General features: G+C 43.9%; 4 protein-coding genes across 10 annotated transcripts; 1 reads left to right on the top strand and 3 right to left on the bottom strand.

Moving 5' to 3' along the window:
• Positions 1–643: 643 nt before the first annotated feature.
• On the bottom strand, positions 644–8,563 carry LOC119134227 (cyclin-dependent kinase 16-like). 3 transcript variants are annotated; one of them, XM_037270791.1, is made up of 18 exons: positions 8,430–8,563; positions 6,982–7,152; positions 6,589–6,735; positions 6,206–6,327; positions 5,432–5,560; positions 5,298–5,354; positions 5,102–5,216; positions 4,804–4,898; positions 4,664–4,726; positions 4,462–4,585; positions 4,112–4,232; positions 3,910–4,007; positions 3,712–3,817; positions 3,563–3,605; positions 3,366–3,456; positions 2,879–2,944; positions 2,760–2,801; positions 644–2,675 (listed from the first exon to the last, which is right to left on the bottom strand). In XM_037270791.1, the coding sequence occupies exons 2-17, from the start codon at positions 7,097–7,099 to the stop codon at positions 2,764–2,766; spliced, it is 1,533 nt and encodes a 510-aa protein (XP_037126686.1). In that variant the 5' UTR covers positions 7,100–7,152; positions 8,430–8,563; the 3' UTR covers positions 644–2,675; positions 2,760–2,763. The 3 variants fall into 3 exon arrangements, with proteins under 3 accessions (XP_037126686.1, XP_037126679.1, XP_037126688.1); XM_037270784.1 differs by having other exon boundaries at positions 644–2,801; XM_037270793.1 differs by having other exon boundaries at positions 644–2,801; positions 6,206–6,324.
• Positions 8,564–8,640: 77 nt separating this feature from the next.
• abt1 (activator of basal transcription 1) lies at positions 8,641–11,495 on the bottom strand. Of its 2 annotated transcripts, none has more exons than XM_037270918.1 (5): positions 11,412–11,495; positions 10,639–11,035; positions 10,105–10,280; positions 9,841–10,038; positions 8,641–9,355 (listed from the first exon to the last, which is right to left on the bottom strand). In XM_037270918.1, exons 2-5 carry the CDS (start codon positions 11,024–11,026, stop codon positions 9,155–9,157), a joined length of 963 nt encoding a protein of 320 aa, XP_037126813.1. In that variant the 5' UTR covers positions 11,027–11,035; positions 11,412–11,495; the 3' UTR covers positions 8,641–9,154. The 2 variants fall into 2 exon arrangements, with proteins under 2 accessions (XP_037126813.1, XP_037126822.1); XM_037270927.1 differs by having other exon boundaries at positions 10,639–11,028; positions 11,412–11,490.
• A 328-nt stretch (positions 11,496–11,823) lies between these two features.
• On the top strand, positions 11,824–13,517 carry rad51c (RAD51 paralog C). The gene is made up of 4 exons (XM_037270906.1): positions 11,824–12,159; positions 12,273–12,522; positions 12,587–12,803; positions 12,870–13,517. The coding sequence occupies exons 1-4, from the start codon at positions 12,042–12,044 to the stop codon at positions 13,353–13,355; spliced, it is 1,071 nt and encodes a 356-aa protein (XP_037126801.1). The 5' UTR covers positions 11,824–12,041; the 3' UTR covers positions 13,356–13,517.
• On the bottom strand, positions 12,341–20,541 carry LOC119134180 (suppressor of tumorigenicity 14 protein homolog). Of its 4 annotated transcripts, none has more exons than XM_037270713.1 (20): positions 20,346–20,541; positions 20,166–20,297; positions 19,675–19,837; positions 18,605–18,735; positions 18,468–18,538; positions 18,212–18,399; positions 18,097–18,132; positions 17,652–17,880; positions 17,349–17,485; positions 17,182–17,282; positions 16,982–17,082; positions 16,634–16,767; positions 16,230–16,334; positions 15,867–15,983; positions 15,609–15,734; positions 15,233–15,416; positions 14,444–14,715; positions 14,223–14,359; positions 13,852–14,061; positions 12,341–12,464 (listed from the first exon to the last, which is right to left on the bottom strand). In XM_037270713.1, exons 2-19 carry the CDS (start codon positions 20,205–20,207, stop codon positions 13,900–13,902), a joined length of 2,436 nt encoding a protein of 811 aa, XP_037126608.1. In that variant the 5' UTR covers positions 20,208–20,297; positions 20,346–20,541; the 3' UTR covers positions 12,341–12,464; positions 13,852–13,899. The 4 variants fall into 4 exon arrangements, with proteins under 4 accessions (XP_037126608.1, XP_037126598.1, XP_037126590.1 ...); XM_037270703.1 differs by having other exon boundaries at positions 12,356–12,486; XM_037270695.1 differs by lacking the exon at positions 12,341–12,464 and having other exon boundaries at positions 13,402–14,061.
• Between the last annotated feature and the right edge of the window lie 220 nt (positions 20,542–20,761).

Raw genomic sequence — 20,761 nt, 5'->3', positions numbered from 1 at the left:
TGTCTTTTATTGCAGGATGCTTGGTCTCCATGTGTTGAAGCAGTTTTGAATGCTTCACTGCCTGGTTAGTTAGCCTGTCGCCACATATTAGCTTTGCGGGCTCGACTGGGGAAACATGTCACGTGACCGGGACGAGTGTCTTGACCTGAATTAATTGATCGTCGATAAAAAAAAATTCTGTGCGGCTTGGCGGCCCGGTACCAAGTGACCCACGGACCGGTACCGGTCCGCGGCCCGGTGGTTGGGGACCACTGCCCTAACCAGCTCAACACAACACAACACGGCGCGTTCTGGCGAGTCCCCAATTTCATGTTGACTTGAACTCAAGATGATGTTGACCGCCAGAATGCGGTTTTTATTATAAGATAAAATTCTGAACATTACAAGCTTGAAATTACAAACCTGAGCTTTTGCTTTTGTAGTCTATGCTGTCGGATCTGACTGGGCCAGAGCGGCGTGTTGTGTACAAATCGACTGCCGCCCCCCTACCGCACCCCTACCGCCCCTTTCTTCCTCACCGCCCCCCCAGATCTTTCCACCGCCCCCAGGGGGGCGGTACCGCCCACTTTGGGAACCACTGATGTAAATGTTAAGAAATGTGCTGACTTGACCTCCCGACAACATACCAGAATGAGCTGCAGCGTTGAGAATAAATAAAAACTTTTAATATTTGGTGGTGTAAATATATTGCGAGTACAACACGAGGAGAAGACACTGGAAGAACGATGACGAGTCCCATCATGCATTGCGCTATATTGCAGAGAGCTTTGGTGTCATTTACAGAAGATGCAGAGAAAACAGAATCGAATCCGAAAACATTAAATACAAATAAAAAATACTCGACAGGAGTAAAACATGACAGGAGACTGCAAAATAATAGGTTTCCCTTTTTGTGCAAATGAAAAAAAGTTTGCCAACAATTCTGTTTTCTCTGCCTTTCTCAATAACAAATGAAAATGTAAACTCAGCCAACAATACTACATTCAACAGTCACATGATCAAGTTGGCTCAGCCCATGTTGCATTCACATTTTGTGTGAAGTCAAATCTTTTTCAGCATGAGCAAAAGTATTCCTTCTGATCAGCACCAATTAAACACAGTCCCATTTCCTGGAGCTACAAGTCCATATAAATAATCATCATCAGAAAAATACAAACAAACACAGCAATCTAGTGTTAGTATTGGACATTCTGCGAGCTGATTGGACCGTTTGTGAGACAGAGACAGAGTCGACTTGCCGACGCCGACCAATCGGAGACGTGTGATGTCGTCACACTGTTGCGTCAAATGTATCTGAATCTGTTGAATAGGGACGCCCTATTAAGAATCTGGAACAGGAATGGGCAAAATATATACAGCACCAATAGTTCTTCATCTTGGCCTACCCAACATTTATATGATTCAAGAGTCCAAAAATATTTGTTTTACACATTGAAGTCTTTCTAAAATCTATGTATTCTTGTTTTTAAATCTCAGTTATATTATATGGTTATTGCTGACAAAATATTTGTTAATTGTACATACATTTTTTTAAATTCCATTAAATAATTCAATAGAATGAAATGATGCATGAATAATAAATTGAAAAAAAAATGAATGGGTATTTTCTTATTAAAATAATCTATTTCACATACATTGACACTTTTCCCTTGAACACAAAACAAATTTGCCCAGCCCTGTTCTAGAAGCTTGAACGGAGAGCTGGCCAACTCGAAATGAAAACCTGTTCACACCGCAGCCACGTGGGATCTTCAATGTTTTACATGGGACATATTATGTCAAAAGGGATATTTTCATCTTTTGTATCTAAATTGTTGTGTGCCTGCCTACCAATTGAGTGAGAAATGAAACAACCTAATCAATCTTTTCAGGGGGCTTTTCTTAAGATCCCTGGGAACGAGGTAGAATTGTATTCAGTCTCAATTATTACTTTTCTACACGCAATTGGAGAGCGTGCATCGTTAATTTCATTTTTGGAAAAGGTTGTGGAACACATTTTCAAGTGCTTGGGCAAGACGTGGTGGAATGGAAAAACTAAATAAATATATGGAATTATGATTTTCATGTTGTGATAAATTTAGGGGCTGTCTGAAGGGTTCTCGTATGCAAGAACAGTAATTATACAAATAATAATATAATAATATTAATTATAGAAAGAACTCCAACGTTTGCACACCAACCAGTACAAGGAGAGGTCTCTTCAAAATTGATTCCTTCATTTGATACCATTTTTGCTCATCAGATATACTCCAGGATCTTTTCAATATTAAATCACAGTTTGAGCAAATTTTTTTTTCTAGCAATATGTCAGGTGGCTTAAATCCTCTCGGAAAATGAAGTTGGATAAGTCAACAATTTGGCAGATTTGTGGCTGCTGGTGTGGACAAGGTTTTTGTTGCCGTGATGACAAAAACAAGTGGACCAAAGAGGGCTTTTTAAGGCGTCCCTAATCAACAGGACAGACAAGTGTATTGTGATTATTTACAGTAATAAACACAAACGTTGCTCTACAGTCACACGCAAAAACATGGCTTCCGGAAGAATACATCACTTCCTGTGCAAACACTTTCGCTCCAGCCGTGGCTAATCACTCCATCACCGTGAGATGTCATCAATGAGGCGACCAGAATGTTAAAACTGACCTCAGAGCAGTGATGTTCAGAAATATGGAAGACCTGTTGCCATGGACACAATGTCCTGTCTCACGATTGGTCGTTCATTCACTATGGCGTCTGCATGCAAACCTTTGCCTCACTGACCATGTCAGAAGAGAAGACTTCGTCTCCTGCTCAGACTGTTTACTGATGGAAGAAAGACTGTCGTCACTTATGTACAACAAACGCATAGGGTCCACATGTAGGCCGTATATGCGCATTACCTTGATCTGCTGATCTTACTGCTTCTCGTTCCAGTTGAATCTCCGGCAGAGAAAAGATTGATGTCGCTGGAATAAACAGAGTGAAACATCTTCTCTTCACTTTACTGGGTACTGCAGTAATAACTATGCCTAGTAGCACTCGCATAATAGCTTGATAGGTATTGTAAGTAGTAGTAATAGTACAGTAATACTTTACAAGCACTAGTCAAGGAGTAGTAGTAGTTTTGTTGGAGTAGTTGTAAAAGTGTCGTTGTAGTAGTAATGCCATAGTACATAGTAGTATACTAGCGGTTCTGTAGCAGTACGAGTCAAGCAGTAATAGCTATGTTTTGGTAATATCATTCGAGTATTCAAGTAGTAATTGATGTTTTGTAGAAGTAGTAATACTTTTGGAGTAATCAATCATTGTTGTGTAGTACTAGTTTTGTCGTAATTGTGGTAATAGTAATGCAGTAATGGTTACAGTAGCGTTATAATGTGTACTTACTGTCAGGAAGTCTGCACACTCTGTTTCCAAGGTTACTAAAGTAGCAATGAGTCATAGCCTCAGCTGCTGAAGTCCGTTTCTTTCCTTCAAACTACACACACACACATAATAGCACAAATGACTTATGCTTTAATACACAAATACAATTTGTCTACACATATGATTGTTTTGTGCGTGTGCATGAGGCGTTCACTGACCTGCAAGAACTTTGACAGCAGCTGAACACCATTGCTGCTGAGCCTGAAAAAGACACAATTACAATATCCTCATGTTGCGCATCCTTATTGGGCACATTTGGTATCCTGCCAACAAGAGTAACTGTGGTTGTGGATGAGGTAGTAATTACCGGGGCGTGTGATCGCCGAGGTTCTCCGGGGGGTACTGAGGATAATTTGTTGCCACAAATTCTTCGTTGGAACTGATTCCTGGCCAGCTCTCTTCAGTTGGTGTTCCTGTGAGCGTGAAAACACACACGCACACAGACACTCTGTCAACATGCGTTTGTGTCACCTCTGATCCATTGTATTACAAGTTTGGTTCTGACCCAGCAACTTGAAGATGAAGTGGAGTTCCTCCTCCACTGTGGAACCAGGAAACAACGGCCGACCTGTTGTCATCTCGTACAAGATACACCCTACACCCCTAGACGTGAGTGTGCGCACACACACACACATACACACCCATACACACAAATGAGGCAGGTCCATGTAGATGAAAGACAAGTGTGTGTTGTCATGGTAACTAACCACATGTCAATGTGTGTGGAGTAGTCGGTGCTGCCCAGCAGAATGTCTGGTGGGCGGTACCAAAGGGTTACCACCTCGTTTGAGTACGTCTTGGTCGGGATCGACTTGGCCCGGGCCAGACCTGCAACATCAAATCACATTGATATACTCGAACCAAAAGGACATAGAATAGAACCACATGAAGAACCACATGCAATAACGATAGAAACATGGACAGACTAGAACCACATGGAGGAGAAAATCCACCTATTGGGGGAACTTTGCAACCACATGAGCAAACTCTAGCACCATGTTGAAAATCACTGCATCCACGTAGAGAAGCACGGACCACAAAGACCACAAGCTCTCACCAAAGTCAGCCAGTTTGAGTTCTCCTCGCTCGTTGATGAGTAGGTTTTGGGGCTTGAGGTCTCGATGGAGAACTTTCCGGCGGTGACAGTAGGCCAAACCTCGGAGTAACTGAAAGAGGAAAAGCTGAGAAAGAAGAGAACAGATGGGTCAGGTCAAAACCTCCGCGGGCTCAAAGAGTTCAAGAATGAGAAGATGACGCACTTGGACGTTGTGCATATGGATGACGTTGCCGCAGTCGTCCAGATATTGTTTCAAATCTTTGTCCTGAAACACACAAATCCATTCATTGAGGCATGCAACCATGTGAAAAGAGCTACACAAATGTGCTTGCATCTTCTCACCAGGTACTCAAAGACCAGTGTGAGGGACTTCTGTGTGTGGATGATGTCATGAAGCGTCACAATGTTGGCATGCTTCAGGTCCTTCAGCAGAGACACTGATGCAGACAAACAGCTTTTAGGGGCGGGGTTCAATTATTCAGATGAATCCGATTTTTGCTATTTGTGGCACAGCTCAGTCACACTATAGATTCAATCAGAAATCAGATTTTTGTGAAGAAAAACAAAAAATTCCAGCCATATCCCCAAGGCATCATTCACTAACATGAACGCATACAACGCATGGGACCTCCACAAGCACCTTCTCTGATAGCCGTACACGGAGCTCCTTCTTCATGCTCCAGACGAATTTCCTTCAAAGCCACCAAGTTGTCTGTCAGTTTACTGCGGCCTTTGTACACGGTCGCATAGGTGCCCTGAACACAAACGTCAAAGATAAGATCGGTCAGAGACGGGACAAACAAAATGAGAAGTGAGAGACAGGCAGCAGTTCTGACCTCTCCCAGTTTGTCTAGTTTGATGTACGTCTCCAGTTTGCCAAAGCCAATCTCTGACTGCACACAAAAGGACACGGGGGGATCAACGCCAGCAAACAATAATCGTCACTCAACACGACACAACAGAGACTTACCAGAGAGACTCTACGCAACCGCCTGCTAATTGGCTGTTCAAAGAGAGCTGGACCAATCACATTGCACTTCTCCAGGTAGCCGTCTGGAAGACGGATATCCGCAGGCAAGGACAAACGTTTGTTGATGTCCTGAGAAACACACAAAGAACCAAACGGAGTGTCAGTGTGAACGTATGTGTATTCACGTTTCAGTTATGTAAACAGGGATGACAAAATGTAAACCGATGATAATGATGTTATTTTGGGACTTGTGACTCATGCTGTTCAACGGCCAACCTGTTCTACTATGGCAACCGGCAGTGATGTTTGGGCATTGCAACTACGTTACTGGCTACTTGTCAAATAAGTCAAGGTTGAAGGAGAAACGAGAGTAGGGAAAGACAGATGCTATCACTTTTAGAGGCAGAACTTCATCTTTAAAGGAAGTAAAAGTGTATGAATTTGTCTCCATCTGCTATGACACTGGCTCAGGCGTTACGGAAAATGGATTCAAGCATGCCACACACCAGAATCTCAACTCAAGTTTCTTTAAATAATGCTTTCACAAGGACTATTATATTATATATTTTAAGGACTTGTTTAAAAAAATAAAAGATTGCGCTCGCTTACTGAAAAGAATGTTCACCACAGAGTTAGTCCAAGTCAACAGACATGCTATGCTATGCCCCTCCCTCAATTCCTGCATAAACTTTGTTGTTTCAAGTGGTTATGGATGAAAAAGAAGCTATAAAAGCTACTAATATAGTATAAAAGCTACTAATAAAGTTGGTTTACCTCAGTGGAAATCTTCTTGGTCCTCAGTCGAACTCGAACTGGACTCTGGACATCATCGGATGACGACGTGGGCTCGTTTTCTCCGTCAGAGCTCATCTTGACGTCCTCATGTACGATCTCTACTTGGACACGGGAAGGCAGGAAGCAATGTGAGAACACACCGAAAGAAATGCAAGGCAAAAAGCAGGCAGTGTTGCCAATCTAACAGTCACTATGGAATCATTTCCACATTGCTTTGCAGAGGCAATCACAGAGCCAATGGCGCTGAAAACCAAAGCACGGTATAAGGAGAAATAAAGCAAAAATCACTGTACGTGGAGAGGGAAAGAATACAAGATGCATTTTTGCTAAGAAAAATGGAAGACTTAATTTAAGGCTCCTACCCAGCCGGCTGCTGTGGTTCAAATATGAGCTCAGACTGCGTCCGAGACCTCGAGGCCGGCGGCTATACGACTGGAAAAGAGACTGAACTGATGAAGATGACCCTCTGACCTTCACTCCCCCCGATGAGGGACGAAGCGTGCCAGCCTCTGAAAGGGTTACAACAAAAAACACAAAGACTTTATTGTCATTGTGTGGTGCAGACACAACAAAATTGAGGTGCAAAATTGAAGATTAAAACATAAAAATCCTCTAAACCCTCTATTGAACTTCACTAAATCATGCAAATAGCAGCAAAGCATAGTAGAATAGCTCAAATGTGGAAAAAGTGTTGGATGTTATTCGGACTTATTGCTGATCTTTTTAGGTCTGGTTCTGTTGGGAACGAATATTACCTGAGTCGCTGTGTGATGTAATGTCCTGGTGGTCGCTCAGTGTGCGCTCTCCTCCCCCAGCCCCTCCCCTCCCCAAGGTGAGCGACAACTGCCGCTTGATCTTCCTCATCCTCTCCATGAGGGGGGGTCGTGAAGCTGAGGGGGGCGGGGCAGCCAGCGTGGACGACGCACCTGCGCACATGAAGTGAATGTCATCGAGGAAGGCTAACATGTAGCACGACAGCAATTTGAGGAACGAAAGGAGAAGGCTTTGACGTCTTTCTCAAGAGGATTGCTAAAATAAAGCACAATGGCAATGTGAATAATTGAAGAACGACAGTAGTTAAATCAGAGTGCTATGTCTTGCCTTGTTTCATTTTATTGAACCTTTATTTAACCAAAATAGAACTAGAAGATCAGTTATGACAAAAGTCTCCTTTACTGTACACTGGACCAAACATGGTCTCACAAAACAAGCATTTATTTGTTAATGCAATCAAAATTAAAAAACACAATCAGTTCAGGGCTTCATCTGGGAAAGCCACTCTTGTAGTCACAGATTCAAGTTCTTCTGCTCGTTAATACAACCACCAGCAGTGCAACAAGCAAGACACATTTCAATGCAATGAGGGCTAATGATCACTTTGAAAAGTGGGTGTAGAAAAGTGTTCAAAAAACACCGCTTCGTGAAGCAAAACTCATTGTAACCAATGGGAGCATTTGACCGGAAGTCTCTTGCCGGAAGTTCCACCCACATTGGTTGCTCCAGGACAGATCTCAGTCATAAGGTTGATAGTACAGTGGCATAAATAGCACACTTCAAAAGTTTTAAAGCACTGCTTGATCTCGCCGTTATTTCATTTGTTTCATTCCGTTATACATATTGCACATATAAATTACAGTAAATTTGGATTAAAACTGTGTCCATTCTATAAGGTGAATACAAACTAATCTTGATCAGTGTTGTGGGGCGTTTCTGTACAGTATTTATATCTCAGATATTTTCGCACAACAATTCAAACCAAACACCCCGAAACAAAAACCAGTATGAGCTCACGGGCGCAACGCCTCTTGGGATGTATTTGATAATCTTTGCGCTCTTCTTCACAAAGTGCATTGTGGGATACATTAAGGGCAGGATAATTTGTGATCACTAAATATTCGCAAAACACTATCAATTCAAAAACTCGCTCGATAACGTATGATGTGATTCCAGCTCGTTGTTGTTAGCTGTTAGCGACAGTGTCGTCCCACTTCCCGGCGATTTCGTGGGACCCGGCTATTCCATGGTTTAGGTTGCACCCACCAAGCTTTCGGTAGTAGAGGGGGCGTCTATTTGCTGCACCTCAAGCATTATAAATGTAGGCGAATCGGCGTGATCCCCGGGTTATCAGCCGCTAACATCGCGTCCGCTTCCCCTTTTCCTCTGCCCGTTACATCCAACGCGAACACAGCAGCGGGTTACTCACCGGGAGGCCCGGTCCCGGCGTCGCCCTGCTTGTCTTTGGCTCGGTTCAGCGTGACTGAGTGTAGGATTTTTCCTGCTCCCAGTAATCCGCCGCCATGTTGCTCCTTCGCACATTCGTGACGTCACGCCCCCCTGCCACCGTCCTGTGCGCGCGCACAGATTGCCTATTATGTCTCATGTTCCGTAATATTATTTTAAGAGCAAACAATTTTAAATCATATGAGACTTTATTCGAATCGGTTATTTTGATAAACAAAATCTTAGTGCATTTGTGCTACCACTCTATTCAGCTCGTTGATGGCCAATAAAACTTTTAACCATGACTTCTGGCTACCACAAGTTGAGACCTTGTTATTTATAAATGGAAAAGTCATTGTGAAAGCAGGATTTATGGTTTAAATATATTTGTCCTTGTTTAGCCCACACAGCAGTTAGAATGCCTTGTTGAAGAAGTAAATCGCTTCCAAGCAAGACAAAACATTGGCTGTTTCATTTGAACAGGGAAGTTGTTTGAAAAATAAACATTGTGAAAATTCATACTCAACATGATCACTGACACAGTCAAGTTAATTGAGTTTTCTGTTGCTCGGATTAATGGCCGCCGTGCATGAAACGGATTGCACGCTATAGAGATAACATTGACTGGCAGGCTAATCATTATGATTTACTAAATTAATCAGACACCCCAAGTGTTGATTTTTGTCACACCATTATTCCTTGACCAGATCAAGTCTGTTGGGAGTTAAAAATCTTTGCCAACAAGGAGACGTTTGATTGGCTCTTGAGCTGGTGCAGGCGGTCCTTGTCTTGTTGCTTTTTGCTGACAGAGTTCATCATAGTCATCATTGTCTTTTTATTCTTCTTTTTCTTTCTTTGGATCTCCTCCTCTGTCTGGCGTTGTGTGTAGTCCCACGTTTGCTCTTTCTTCTACAAACAATATTACGGTGTGAATATGTAGCGTGGCTTGGCTTGCCGTGAAATAGCGATACAAAGAGTGGGAAATGAGAGCACAAGAGGGAGTAACAGGATAAAAAAAAAATGAAAAAAGAGGAAAAAGAAACAAAAAGACGCAATGACAGTGACAGGTAGATGGGGGAAGTACAAGACAGAAGAGCGAGAAGGGAAACAACTGAGAAAAAGAAAGAGAGAAAGAACAAGTGTGATACACAGAAAAAACAACACAGAGGAGACAGCGAGCAAGATAAAGAGAAAAAGCAGGAGAAAAGAAAGAACGTGAAAAAGGAGAAAGAGGGATAGAGCGAGGAAAAGAAAAGAAATGGCGAGGAGAGGGGGGAAAAAGAAAATGTAAGAGGAAGACAGGAATAAAATAATACAAGATGAGGAAGGAGATGCGCGCACGAGTGAGTGAAAAACGCAGAAAGTCTGTGTGTGTGCGCATGCAGGTAACTCACGTGCTCCTGTGCGTCCATCTTCTTCCGCTTGCCCTTCTTGCTCTCTTTATCTATGTGAGCGCTCTTGTCTACATTTTCCAGGTAGAAGTTGGTTTCCCGCTTGGCCTGCGACACTTCGGTGCGGAGGCGCTGATGAAGAACCATTTGCTCGTAGGCCAGGCGCTCACTCAGGTGCGTCCACTGGAACTTGTGTAGGTACTGCCAAGGCAAAGACCTGCTGTTAGCTAGCTGTTAGCCACGATGAATGTCGAGCGTTCGCCGTACCTTGATGCACCAGAGGTCAGACACAAAGGTCTGGCGTTTACGTGTCGCCATGGGCGTGTTGTGAAGAGACGCCGCCACGCGTTTAGCCACACGCTTGTCACGGAACTCCACCCAGCCCTCGGTGAAGCCGCTCCTCTTGCAGCCCGAGCGCTTCTTCTTCCCTTTCACCTGGCCATCTCCACGAACGGCGACACAACACAGTCAGATGAAGAAAACCGCGAAAAGGACATTGCGAGAGGACTGAATGGGATCATTCCCTGCTTGCCCGCCAACAAAAACTGAATAACAGAACTCGCAGCGGTTTGTTTATGTTCAACCGTCAGCCGCTAAAGCCAATGTGAAACACAGTCAGAGGAGTTGGGAAGGTTGCTGAACTACAGCAACAAACTTGCTATGTTCTCAACACTACTTTTGAAACCCTCTCATTGTCATTCTTTAGTCAGCGGAGACACACCTTCAAAAACAAATGCTGCATTAAAAAAAACAACCACCTCTAATTAACGGTAATAAAATCAAAACATCACTGAATCCTACCGTCAGGTTGCAAGAAGATTCGGCCGATCTCGCCGTAAACAGCCAGAAGATTTCTCATATGTTTAGGCCTGAATCTTGGAGGGATATGACCCAGGTAAATAATTCCTGGAACACACTTTTTGTCCACGGAAGAGGAAGTCTTTGCCAGCCCTTTCAGTATTAGTTTTTTTCGCTTTTCTTCTTTTTGACTTGAGTGCTTCCCATCTTCCTCCTCGCCTTCTTGAATTGTGGTCTTCTCTTCTTCCGCTTGTTCTTCTTCTTGAGTTGTAATATTTCTATCCCCCTCACCTTCTTCATTTGTAGAGTTCCTCTCCTCCTCCCTTTGAGCTGTCATCATCTTCCCTTCTTCCACTTCTAATTGTGCTGTCGTCGTCTTCACCTTGTCCATCTCTATTCACTAGAATAAAAAATATTTGGTTTAAAAATAACCGATAGCTCCTCGCGTATAGTACACTTGAAGAAACGATTGTACGTTTGTTGAAAACATGTCAACCCTTCACACAATGTCAATTCCGCTTAGTTTCACACAGCTATTATTATGATATTAATACTTTTTGTGGTGTGAGTAATAGTGTAGCAAATGTTTTAAACTAGTGAACTAATGAAACAATGAGCAGGACGCAGAAAAAGCAGGTGAATTTATTTACGGGTACAAAATCGAGAAGATATTGCCTCCGTTAGATTTGCGTGGACGTCTACGTAAGTGGTGGGATTTTTCTTCCAAAAATAATGAATGTACATTTACCTAGCTACCTCAAATCAAATAAACTCACCATAAAAACTCCTTCTTCACGTGCAAAAGAGGTCGCATGTTAGTGACGACAAAGTAGTGACGATTACTCACTTCCTGTTAAATCGGGCGACTTCGTATTAAAACACTAAAAGTAGTTTTATTTTGATGGTAGCTTTCCATTAAAGAAAACTGTGAAATCTACGCATATTGTTTGAGAAAAGGGTTAGGCCACCTCTACACAATATGCAACATTTCTATAGAACTAAAGGACTTAATGTAAGTTCTGTGCTGATTTTTAAAGATGAATACAACTTATAACTATTTAATGCATCCTATTTTTTTTTTTTAGATAAAATTTTAATTTCGTACTGACACGAAATTCGATCGTACTGCAAAAAGGGCGTCACCCCCTTGCTTTTATTTTGAAGTCGCACATGTTACAGGAAGTGAATTGTCCCCGTTTTTGTGTCGCCATGCGCGAACCAATATGCGACCTTACCTGCGCGGGAATGTTCAATTGCTTTTTCTGCAAATAATTTTGGAAGGTCTCAGAAGTTAACTATGGGTGTTTTTTTTAAATACCAGGCGTTTGTGTCGAGGCTGTCCAGGTCGATTGTCGTGAAGTGGCAGATTCTAGACGCCAGAAGCTAATGTTTAGCAGGGAAACAGGATGCAGAGACCGGTGTCCACTCTGCGACTGAGTCCACAGGTCAAAGTCAAAATCCTCAACGCAGGGTTTCAGATGCTGGATGACGTCATGCAAGTCAGCGCACTCGAGCTTAGTCGAGGTAAATTCTCGTTTCACAGCGAGAGCGAGGCGTTATGACCTTATAGTAAAATCTGCACCTGTTTTCTTCACAAAAATTATATATTCTGGGACCTGAAGATCTCTTTGTTGCAGAGGCAGGTCTGAGCCAAGAGGAGGCGCTGGAGGTGCTTAAGGCCGTGAGGCGGGAGGGAGGAGCTGATGGAGAAGGAGCAGCAGCAGATGGAGCTTCTTTGACCGCACTGGATCTTCTGCAGAAGGAAGAAGAGCAAAACCGCATCGTGACGTTCTCCTCACGGCTGGATGCTGCGCTCGGAGGAGGACTTCCTGTCGGGAAAACCACAGAGATCTGTGGAGCGCCGGGAGTGGGAAAAACACAACTTTGGTGAGGGACGTGCATAAGCTCTATATATACGATGGCAGATGATGTGACACGAGTATGGCATCAGTCTGCAGCTGGCCGTGGATGTTCAGGTGCCCCCTTGTTTTGGCGGACTAGGGGGTCAGGTGGTCTTCATTGACACAGAGGGAAGCTTCATGGTTCAAAGAGTGGTGGACCTTGCTGCCGCCACTGTCCGCCATTGCACCTTGCTGGCTGAAGCAGCCGAGCAACGAGATGCCGCCTCCACCTTCACCGTGGAAACGATACTGTCCAACATCTTCCTGGTAACGTGACACCCCTACAGGAACCTGTATCCACTTCAGCTCACTTTCCATCTTGGTGTACCTCAGGTCCGTTGCCATGACTACGTGGAGCTCCTGGCCGAGATCTACCTTCTACCCGACTTCCTGTCTAGTCACCCGAAGGTCCGCCTCCTCGTGATTGACAGCGTGGCCTTTCCCTTTCGTCAGCACTTTGACGAGCTGCAGAGTCAGCGAACCCGCCTGCTCAATGGCCTGGCCCAGCAGCTCATCTCCATGGCAACCAAGCACGATTTGGCGGTGGTCCTGAGCAACCAGATGACCACACGGCTGCAGGGCGGACAATCTAAGCTGGTCCCTGCTTTGGGGGAGAGCTGGGGTCACGCGCCCACCGTGAGGCTCCTCCTGCGGTGGGCAGGTTCACAAAGGCAGGCGACCATCTTTAAGTCGCCAGAACATGAGGAAGCCACGGTTAACTACCAAATCACAATGGATGGCTTTAGAGATGACGACCGATCGGAGGAGCCGCCAAGTAAACGCCCCCGAACACTGGCAGACCAATCGGCTGCCTGCTAGAACAAACTTCGAAGCTGCCATCCTGGGTTCACTTGTATGAAGACAATCAGAGTCAAGGGTTTATTTGTCCAACTACAGTGTTACCTTGAGAAACGAGCAGGGATGTAAAGCTATCTCAATTTCACTGTTTTATCATTGTAATAAACTCAGAGTAGGACCACATGGTACACTTTCAGTGTTGGCAATTTGTATTTTGTTTGTCACTCACCTGTTTGTTTCTTTAAAAACTCCCTAACAGCCCAGTAAAGACTTTGAGGAAAGAATTTTCTGACATTTTATAACAGATATATATATATTTCAAAAGTTCTAACATGTCTGTAAAGACTCCAAAAGTCGAAAGGCTCTTCAAAAAGTCCAAGTCTGCCAAAAGTCAAGTTGCTTTTGGACAAGTTTCCTATCACTAGTGTGTTTTAGAGATCCTAGTGTAATGTCAAAACAACATCATAAGACCTGTTGCATATGTTGCTAAAATTCTCACATGTAGATAAGTGCGCGCCTTTAACTTGAAACTCTTAAACTTCCTGTGGTGACATTAGCTGTGTCGCTAAATGCCGCTGTGCTCCTTGATCCATTTGCGATATCGGCTCACTCGCGTGTAGATGCCTGGCTTGTTCCTTCGAGCGCAACCATCACCCCAGCTCACCACGCCGGCCAGGAAGGCCCGCCCATTTGGGCTGATAACAGACAGCGGACCACCGGAGTCACCCTGACAAGAGTCAAAGATAAAAATAAATTGTTGACGGTAAAGATTCTGTTTAGACATTGCAACTGCTCAGTAATCTCTTTAAAGACTCTTCAACAAGTCTTTAAGAACAATTTATAAAGACATTAAAGTTGATCGTTTACAAATCATTCAAGACTCTTCACCTGGCAGGCATCCACACCACCTTTGAGGACGCCGGCACACATCATCCCATCGGTCACCTCATTGTTCATGGCAATGTTGCACACCGAACTGCTGATAATGCCAACTTTGGCTTTCTGCAGGACACTCCCCGCCACACCTTACAAATGACACAAGGATGCCATCAAAGTTCTCATTTGACAACATGCTTTTGTGAGACTAAAAATGTCAACAGTTTGCCCACCTCCCTCTCGACTGGCGCCCCACCCGGTTATCCAGGCTTCCTGGCCGGCAGGGAAGCGGTGCGTGGGTGAAGGCAGGCAGATGGGCCAGATGTGCTGGTTGAGCGGCACGTCCGAGTCCAGCTGCATCAGCGCCACGTCGTTGTCGAAAGTGAACTGGTCGAAATGACGGTGGGCCACGATCCGCGACACCTTCCTCCTCACCGTCCACTCGTTAGGCTGGCTCAATATGTGCTGGCCCAAAACGGCTTCCCATTGGTCAGCCTGTGAGTGCCTGCGAAACAAAGCCTTTTGTTTATTACTGGTCACTTTCAAACATAAACTTTGTAATTTCTTTTCTCAAACTTCAAAAACTTTGAATCTACAAACTCTTCAACATGACTGCGAAGTCTCTTTACCAATTCAGACAACTTTCTAAACACACCTTTGAAGATTCTTAAGCTAGATTCTTTGGAAAGTTCACCTAGTCTGTCGTGACTCTAAAATGAGTCACTTTAGAAATTTCAATTAGTGCCAAATGTTTTGCTACGCTAAAGAATCTTACAACTAGTCTGAAAAAGCCTCTGAAAAATTCTGACTTGTTGGTGAAGACTGTTAGTCTGATTCAACTTTAGACTCTTTAACAAGTCATAGTTCAATTGATGTATAGACGTTATGAAAACTATTCTGTAAAGACACCTAAGAAAGTAAATCCGGTCTCAGTTTGAAGTCTTTTCCACAACGCTTAAATCTTCAAATAGTCTAACTGGACCGTAAACACCGCACAATAGTTGTGGTTGATCTGCTCGTACCTGGTCGAACCCTTGTCCTGGACGCAGTGGGCGGCCGTCAGCAGCCAGCGGCCGCTCAGCAAGGAGGCGCCACATGCGTGACCCTGGCCTACCAGCTGGAGGCTGACCTGCCAGGGCCACTCGCCCTCTTGCGACGCCTCACCACCGACAATGCGAGAACTGCGGTACGGCTGCAAACCACACTCTGAAAAAAAGAAAAGAGAACTGGCTCCTTTGAAATCATGGAAAGCTTTTGAACCTGGAATGAACTTCAAAAAACTTTAAAGCCAAGCTATGTCAGCATTTAACTTCCATACAGCAAAACTACTTTGCTGACTTGACTTCAATAACATAACAGAAAGGGTGTATGGTGTGTGCGCTTGTAAAACGGACATACGGCAGGCTTCCTCATCAGATGCATCCTCGCAGTCAACCTCGCCGTCACACTCGGGGTTGACTTTGTCCAGGCAGTGTCCGTTTCTGCAACGAAAACTGGAGTCGGAACACGTCGTCACGGCGCCCGCTGTGGGACATCACAAGCAAGTGTTAGGGCTACAAAAGTAGACATGATTATGAAACAAATGTCTTGCTTTGACCCGATTGGGTCCATGAGACAGGTGTGTATTCATGAGACAGGAAGCATGTTCCTTCTCACCTTTTTCGCATTTGAACTCATCAGACCCGTCGCTGCAGTCATCTTTGCCGTCACACAGCGTCATCCGCGAGACGCAGCGAGCGTTCTTGCAGCGGAATACGTTGGGAGCACAGGCGCCTGCCGAACAAAATAAAGAAGGTCACGTTTCATTGAAAAATGAAGTTCACATCTTGGTGTTCAAATTCTTGATACTCCCTTCAGTTAATTAGTTAAATTGCATTTACAAGCATAAATATGTATTGTTGTCATTTTTATTATCATGATTTTTGACATATACATTTTAAGCTTTTTTATTATTATTTTTTTAAGTCAACATTTCTGCAAATGATCTGGCCCATCTGTCTGTATTAAATAGAAACTCACTGCATTCTTCCTCATCGCTGGCATCACCGCAGTCGTCAACACCGTCGCAGCGCAAACGGGAGTCCACGCACCAGCCATCGGTGCACCGGAAGCTTCCCGGACAAGCTGCTCCGAAACGAAACACAACATGAAACCAACATATCATTAATTAGTTATTAAACAGTAATCAGTTGGCAAAAAGTTTTTTTAAATACTTAAATAAATACATTTAAATGTATTGATTTATTTAATCTAAATACTTAAATATGCAAATAAAATTGTATCCAATTATTCAAATAATCAATGCTAATTCAATAACACTAGCCCCAATATAGTACACAAGAGGCTGTAAAAAGCATAAAAACACAATACGCCCACACAACAACACAACACAGACTGTTTGACTGGTAGAAAAAAGATTTTACAGTCACTGGGGATGAAAGCCTCGAAGGCAGCGAAGAAACCCTGGTGCACATACGACCAGTCCGAATTGAATTTGACGCTCATCAGGTTGCTTCTGCTGGCCACTGTTGTACTTCCCACTTTCGACCCGCACAGCCTGTGATGCAAATATGATTTCTTAGCGATGGCACGGATCATTAACTCCGATGTAATATGTTACTTGCATTCAACATGATGCAAGTATTCTACATATAAGGAACATTTGTACATACAAGTTGTTTTCTGTGTTTGGTGAATAAAAATGCTATAATATTATATACTAGATGCATCACATAAAACAACACGTTAGACTGAAACAATGAGAATATAACCTTCGGCCGTTGACTTCCACATAATCTCGGGAACAATCGATGGAGTCATTTCCAACGTAGAACTTGCTGAACTTGACTTTGACAGACTTGCCCTTTGACACCTAAAAAAAAAAAACCACACACACACAAGCAGCATTCCCACTTCAAGTTTCGTCAGTGCGTGTGAGCAGGGGACAGACTTCGGAGTAGTAGATACTGGCCTGGATGTTCCACACGCACGAAGTCCGAGGAGGATAGCTGGACGGGAAGTACGGTGAAGAAAATTGGCCCACGTCACCACTCAGAGTCCCCCCACAGTCTGCTGGCAGCATGGAGCTTAAATGCAACATCCTAAATATTCCAAATGAAAACACAGTCACGTACCCACCTGGTGGCTCCAGAGGGACCTGTGAAAAGTTGGCTATGAAGCCTGGAAAGTTCTTCTCCTTGTTGGTGACCAGGGTCAACAGCATTACGTTCCCCGACGACACAAAGGACAGCAAATGTAGAGGAATCCCGCAATGTCTGAAAACACAACACGTACACTTTGACTGAAGCTGTACAAATGTGGATTAAGGAAATGAAAGGTAAGACTAAAGTCACAAAGATGAGGTCATGAAAGTGGACAGGGGTCACCAAGTATTTGTCAGAAGGCCACAGAGATGAGTGCTGAGAAGACGGAGCATCTCACTCAGCGATGGCGGTCTGCTCGATGGGCGCTAGCGAATCATAAATCTTGACAAAGTCGTGTTGGCAGTCGTCCTCCAGAATCAGCTTTTGGAAGTCCAGTCGCACGCGGTGGGCAGCGTCCGCTCTCAAGCGCCACTGCAGGTAGACGTTGGACGGGTACGAAGAATCAGGGAAACCCGGCGACTGAATGACTCCGCCCTCTCGAACATGCACGTTAAAGGACTTCTTGACTGGAAACCAGCAGGTTGTTACCTTGTTAGTCACACCAAATATCAGCTTCAAAAGCAATAGTTTGACCAGAATATTAAAACAGTTTTTTCGAAAATGCTTGTCATCAGCCAATACCACGGTGAATAAAGACAAACAAATCGGGAGTATTTGGCAGAACACACAAAGCAACAGATGGACTGGGTGCCAGCAGTGACAAAAACACATCTTATTCTTACCCAATAAGGATGATGATGTCATCCGTGGATCAATGGCTGCACACAATTTTTACATGGATGTGTCAGCTGATGCCGCTACCTACAAATCACTTGTTTGACAATTGAGGTTTGTCACCTCTCGTGACGACGGCGTCGACGTTGAGCGAGTGCTGGGGCTTCGGCAGCACTCTCCCTTGCCGACTTTTTTGACTTCCTGCCGCCGTTTGCAGCGACTGGACGGCGACATCTACTGAGTCCTGCTGGGGCTCGGGGATGCTGAACTCGGAGCGGTAGTACGCCGTCAAAGAATCACTACCACCATCGCTGCAGCGAGGTAAAGATGCCACCTTGTTGAAGAACACATTTTGCTAACACGATATCATGTGACCCACCTGAACGCTTCCACCGATGAGTTTTGAAAGTATTTGGTCAACACCGTGTTTGCGTCGTACATCACTCTAAGCTGCGAAACGAAACGTGATAACGTCAGCCACAGGTGACCTCGGATCGAGCTCACGCCGTCACGCACCTGCTGACCGACGAGAGATGCCATCTTGACAAATGGCTTGCTGTCGGGGTCCTCATAGTCTGACAGGAAGCGCTGGTTGGCGATGGACATGGAGCCCACATAGATGCGTGGCTTGGCCATGTCCCGATGCACTAACCACATAATAACACAGAGTGGGTTTGTTAGTTCGATTTTTTTCAAAACTGCTCTTTTATTAGTTTTGGTATTAATTTTAGTTTTTTTTTATCAAATTTATATATCATCGTAGCTTGTTGCTATGGAAAACCTGCGGCGGCATCCCAACGGTGGTGGTCATAGCAGTTGAAAGAATAATGTTTTAATAGGAAGCAATTGCAGCATGGAGTAGTCAAAAGGCCAGGAATATCAAGTGCTAAAGTGAGCTGGTGAGGTCGTCACCAAGATGTTCTTTTACATTTTGTTCAAAATACGGTATGCTTTTATTTATTATTTCTCATTAGGTCAGTTGCGCACAGTTTAATTTAATATGCAATAATGCTGCATAGTAAATGCATTTCAGTGAACCTCATTATTTATCCTCATTTTATAGCATATAGCTTTTGCACTGTTTTTTTTTTTTTTTTTTCTTCCCTTGCACTATTTTTTTTATTTAATATTTTTTTATCTCCACTGTATATTGTGTATTGTGTACATACTGTCCATATTTTTTTAATTATATACGTATATCTTTTACTTTTTTTAAATCTTTTACCCCCTTCCCCCCGCATGCGTGTGTGCGTGTATGTTAAGTGTACTGCTGCTTACACAGGAGTTTCCCCATTGAGGGAATAATAAAGGATTATCTTATCTTATAAAAAGGCTTATTTATCCATTGTCCTCAGTGTTGATTGAATATTAGAGCAAAAGCTCTGGACGCACAATCTTCCTTCAAGTGGTAAATATACAGTCAGGAAAAACTGGCAAGAAACCTCGGCCCATAAGCTGATGGGAAAAAAAATCTCACTACAGTATACTTCACAAACCAAAGTTGGTAAGTATGCATTAGCTATCATAACTTTGGTTCATGCAGACAGACAAAATGTACGAGGAGGGAAAAAAAGGGTCCAACTCACAGTGGAAGCGCCACACAAGAAGTCCGGTCAGCAGAGACAGAGAGACGGCTGCCGCCACTAGGCCGAAAGCAATGCACAGTTTTCTGTGAAGAACTGGCCTCTTCTGCACTTTTCTGACATCTGGGGCTGGTAGAAATTGAAGGTTGGCGTCCAGATCCAGCTCCTGATGGGAGGGCAATGGTGATCCAGTCAGATAAAATTGTCATTTCAGAGAATGCTATTAATGTTCAGACATCTCTAGTCTTTCTACCGAGTAATAATATGATATAATATATACATATATGGAAGACAAACCATGAACTGGCCAATATTAGGACACACAAACAGTAGACTGCCAGTCATTGCCAAGGCACATAATGTATAGGCAAGAATTCAAATCTAAATATTTTGAAAACCACTCACACCAGAACACAAACTTTAAAAAATCAGATTCGAATTCGAACCGAAACTGTGAGAGAAACATGCTGAACCGGTTGGTCCACTCCACTTACTTGTCTCAGGCTGAATTTCTGTCCCATCTCCAAGGGATCCATGATGACGTCACCTCCCCTCACTTGACTATGTGCGCGTGCTCCTCCATCGCGTGCAGGTAAGTGTGCGCGTCCACGTCGCGAGAGAGAGAGCGAGAGCGAGAGCGAGAGCGAGAGAGAGAGAGAGAGAGAGAGAGAGAGAGAGAGAGAGAGAAAACGTTCCCAAAACTTAAAAAAGGTAAAGGTGGTCTATTGAGCTTGCCTGAGGTCACAAGGCGTTGTACAGGATTTTAATCTTTCCCACCCCATTACAAAAATAAAAACGTAGAAAAGCAGGCGATGAGAGGAAAAAGTTGGTCCTCCTGCCGACGAAGTTACTCACACAATGCACTGCGCGACTTTTTCACCTGTGTTGGGCGGGGCGTGACCTATGCGTCATGTCTCTTCTCATAGGTTACTACTTTGGCGGGATAAAAATGAGAAAAATGAGATTCAAGTCCGCGTAGACGTCACTTCTATTTGTTCTTGAAAATAATTCACTAAACTCAATTCTAAGATGCTGCTTAAGTTCATGCTAGCAGCAGGTAACTAAATCCAGGTGACTGGATACAGATGTT

This window comes from Syngnathus acus, chromosome 2 (assembly GCF_901709675.1).
Source record: "Syngnathus acus chromosome 2, fSynAcu1.2, whole genome shotgun sequence".
Classification (NCBI taxonomy): Eukaryota; Metazoa; Chordata; class Actinopteri; order Syngnathiformes; family Syngnathidae; genus Syngnathus; species Syngnathus acus.
The sequence above is the reverse complement of the archived record's forward strand: the minus strand, read 5'-3'. Positions and strand labels throughout refer to the sequence as shown.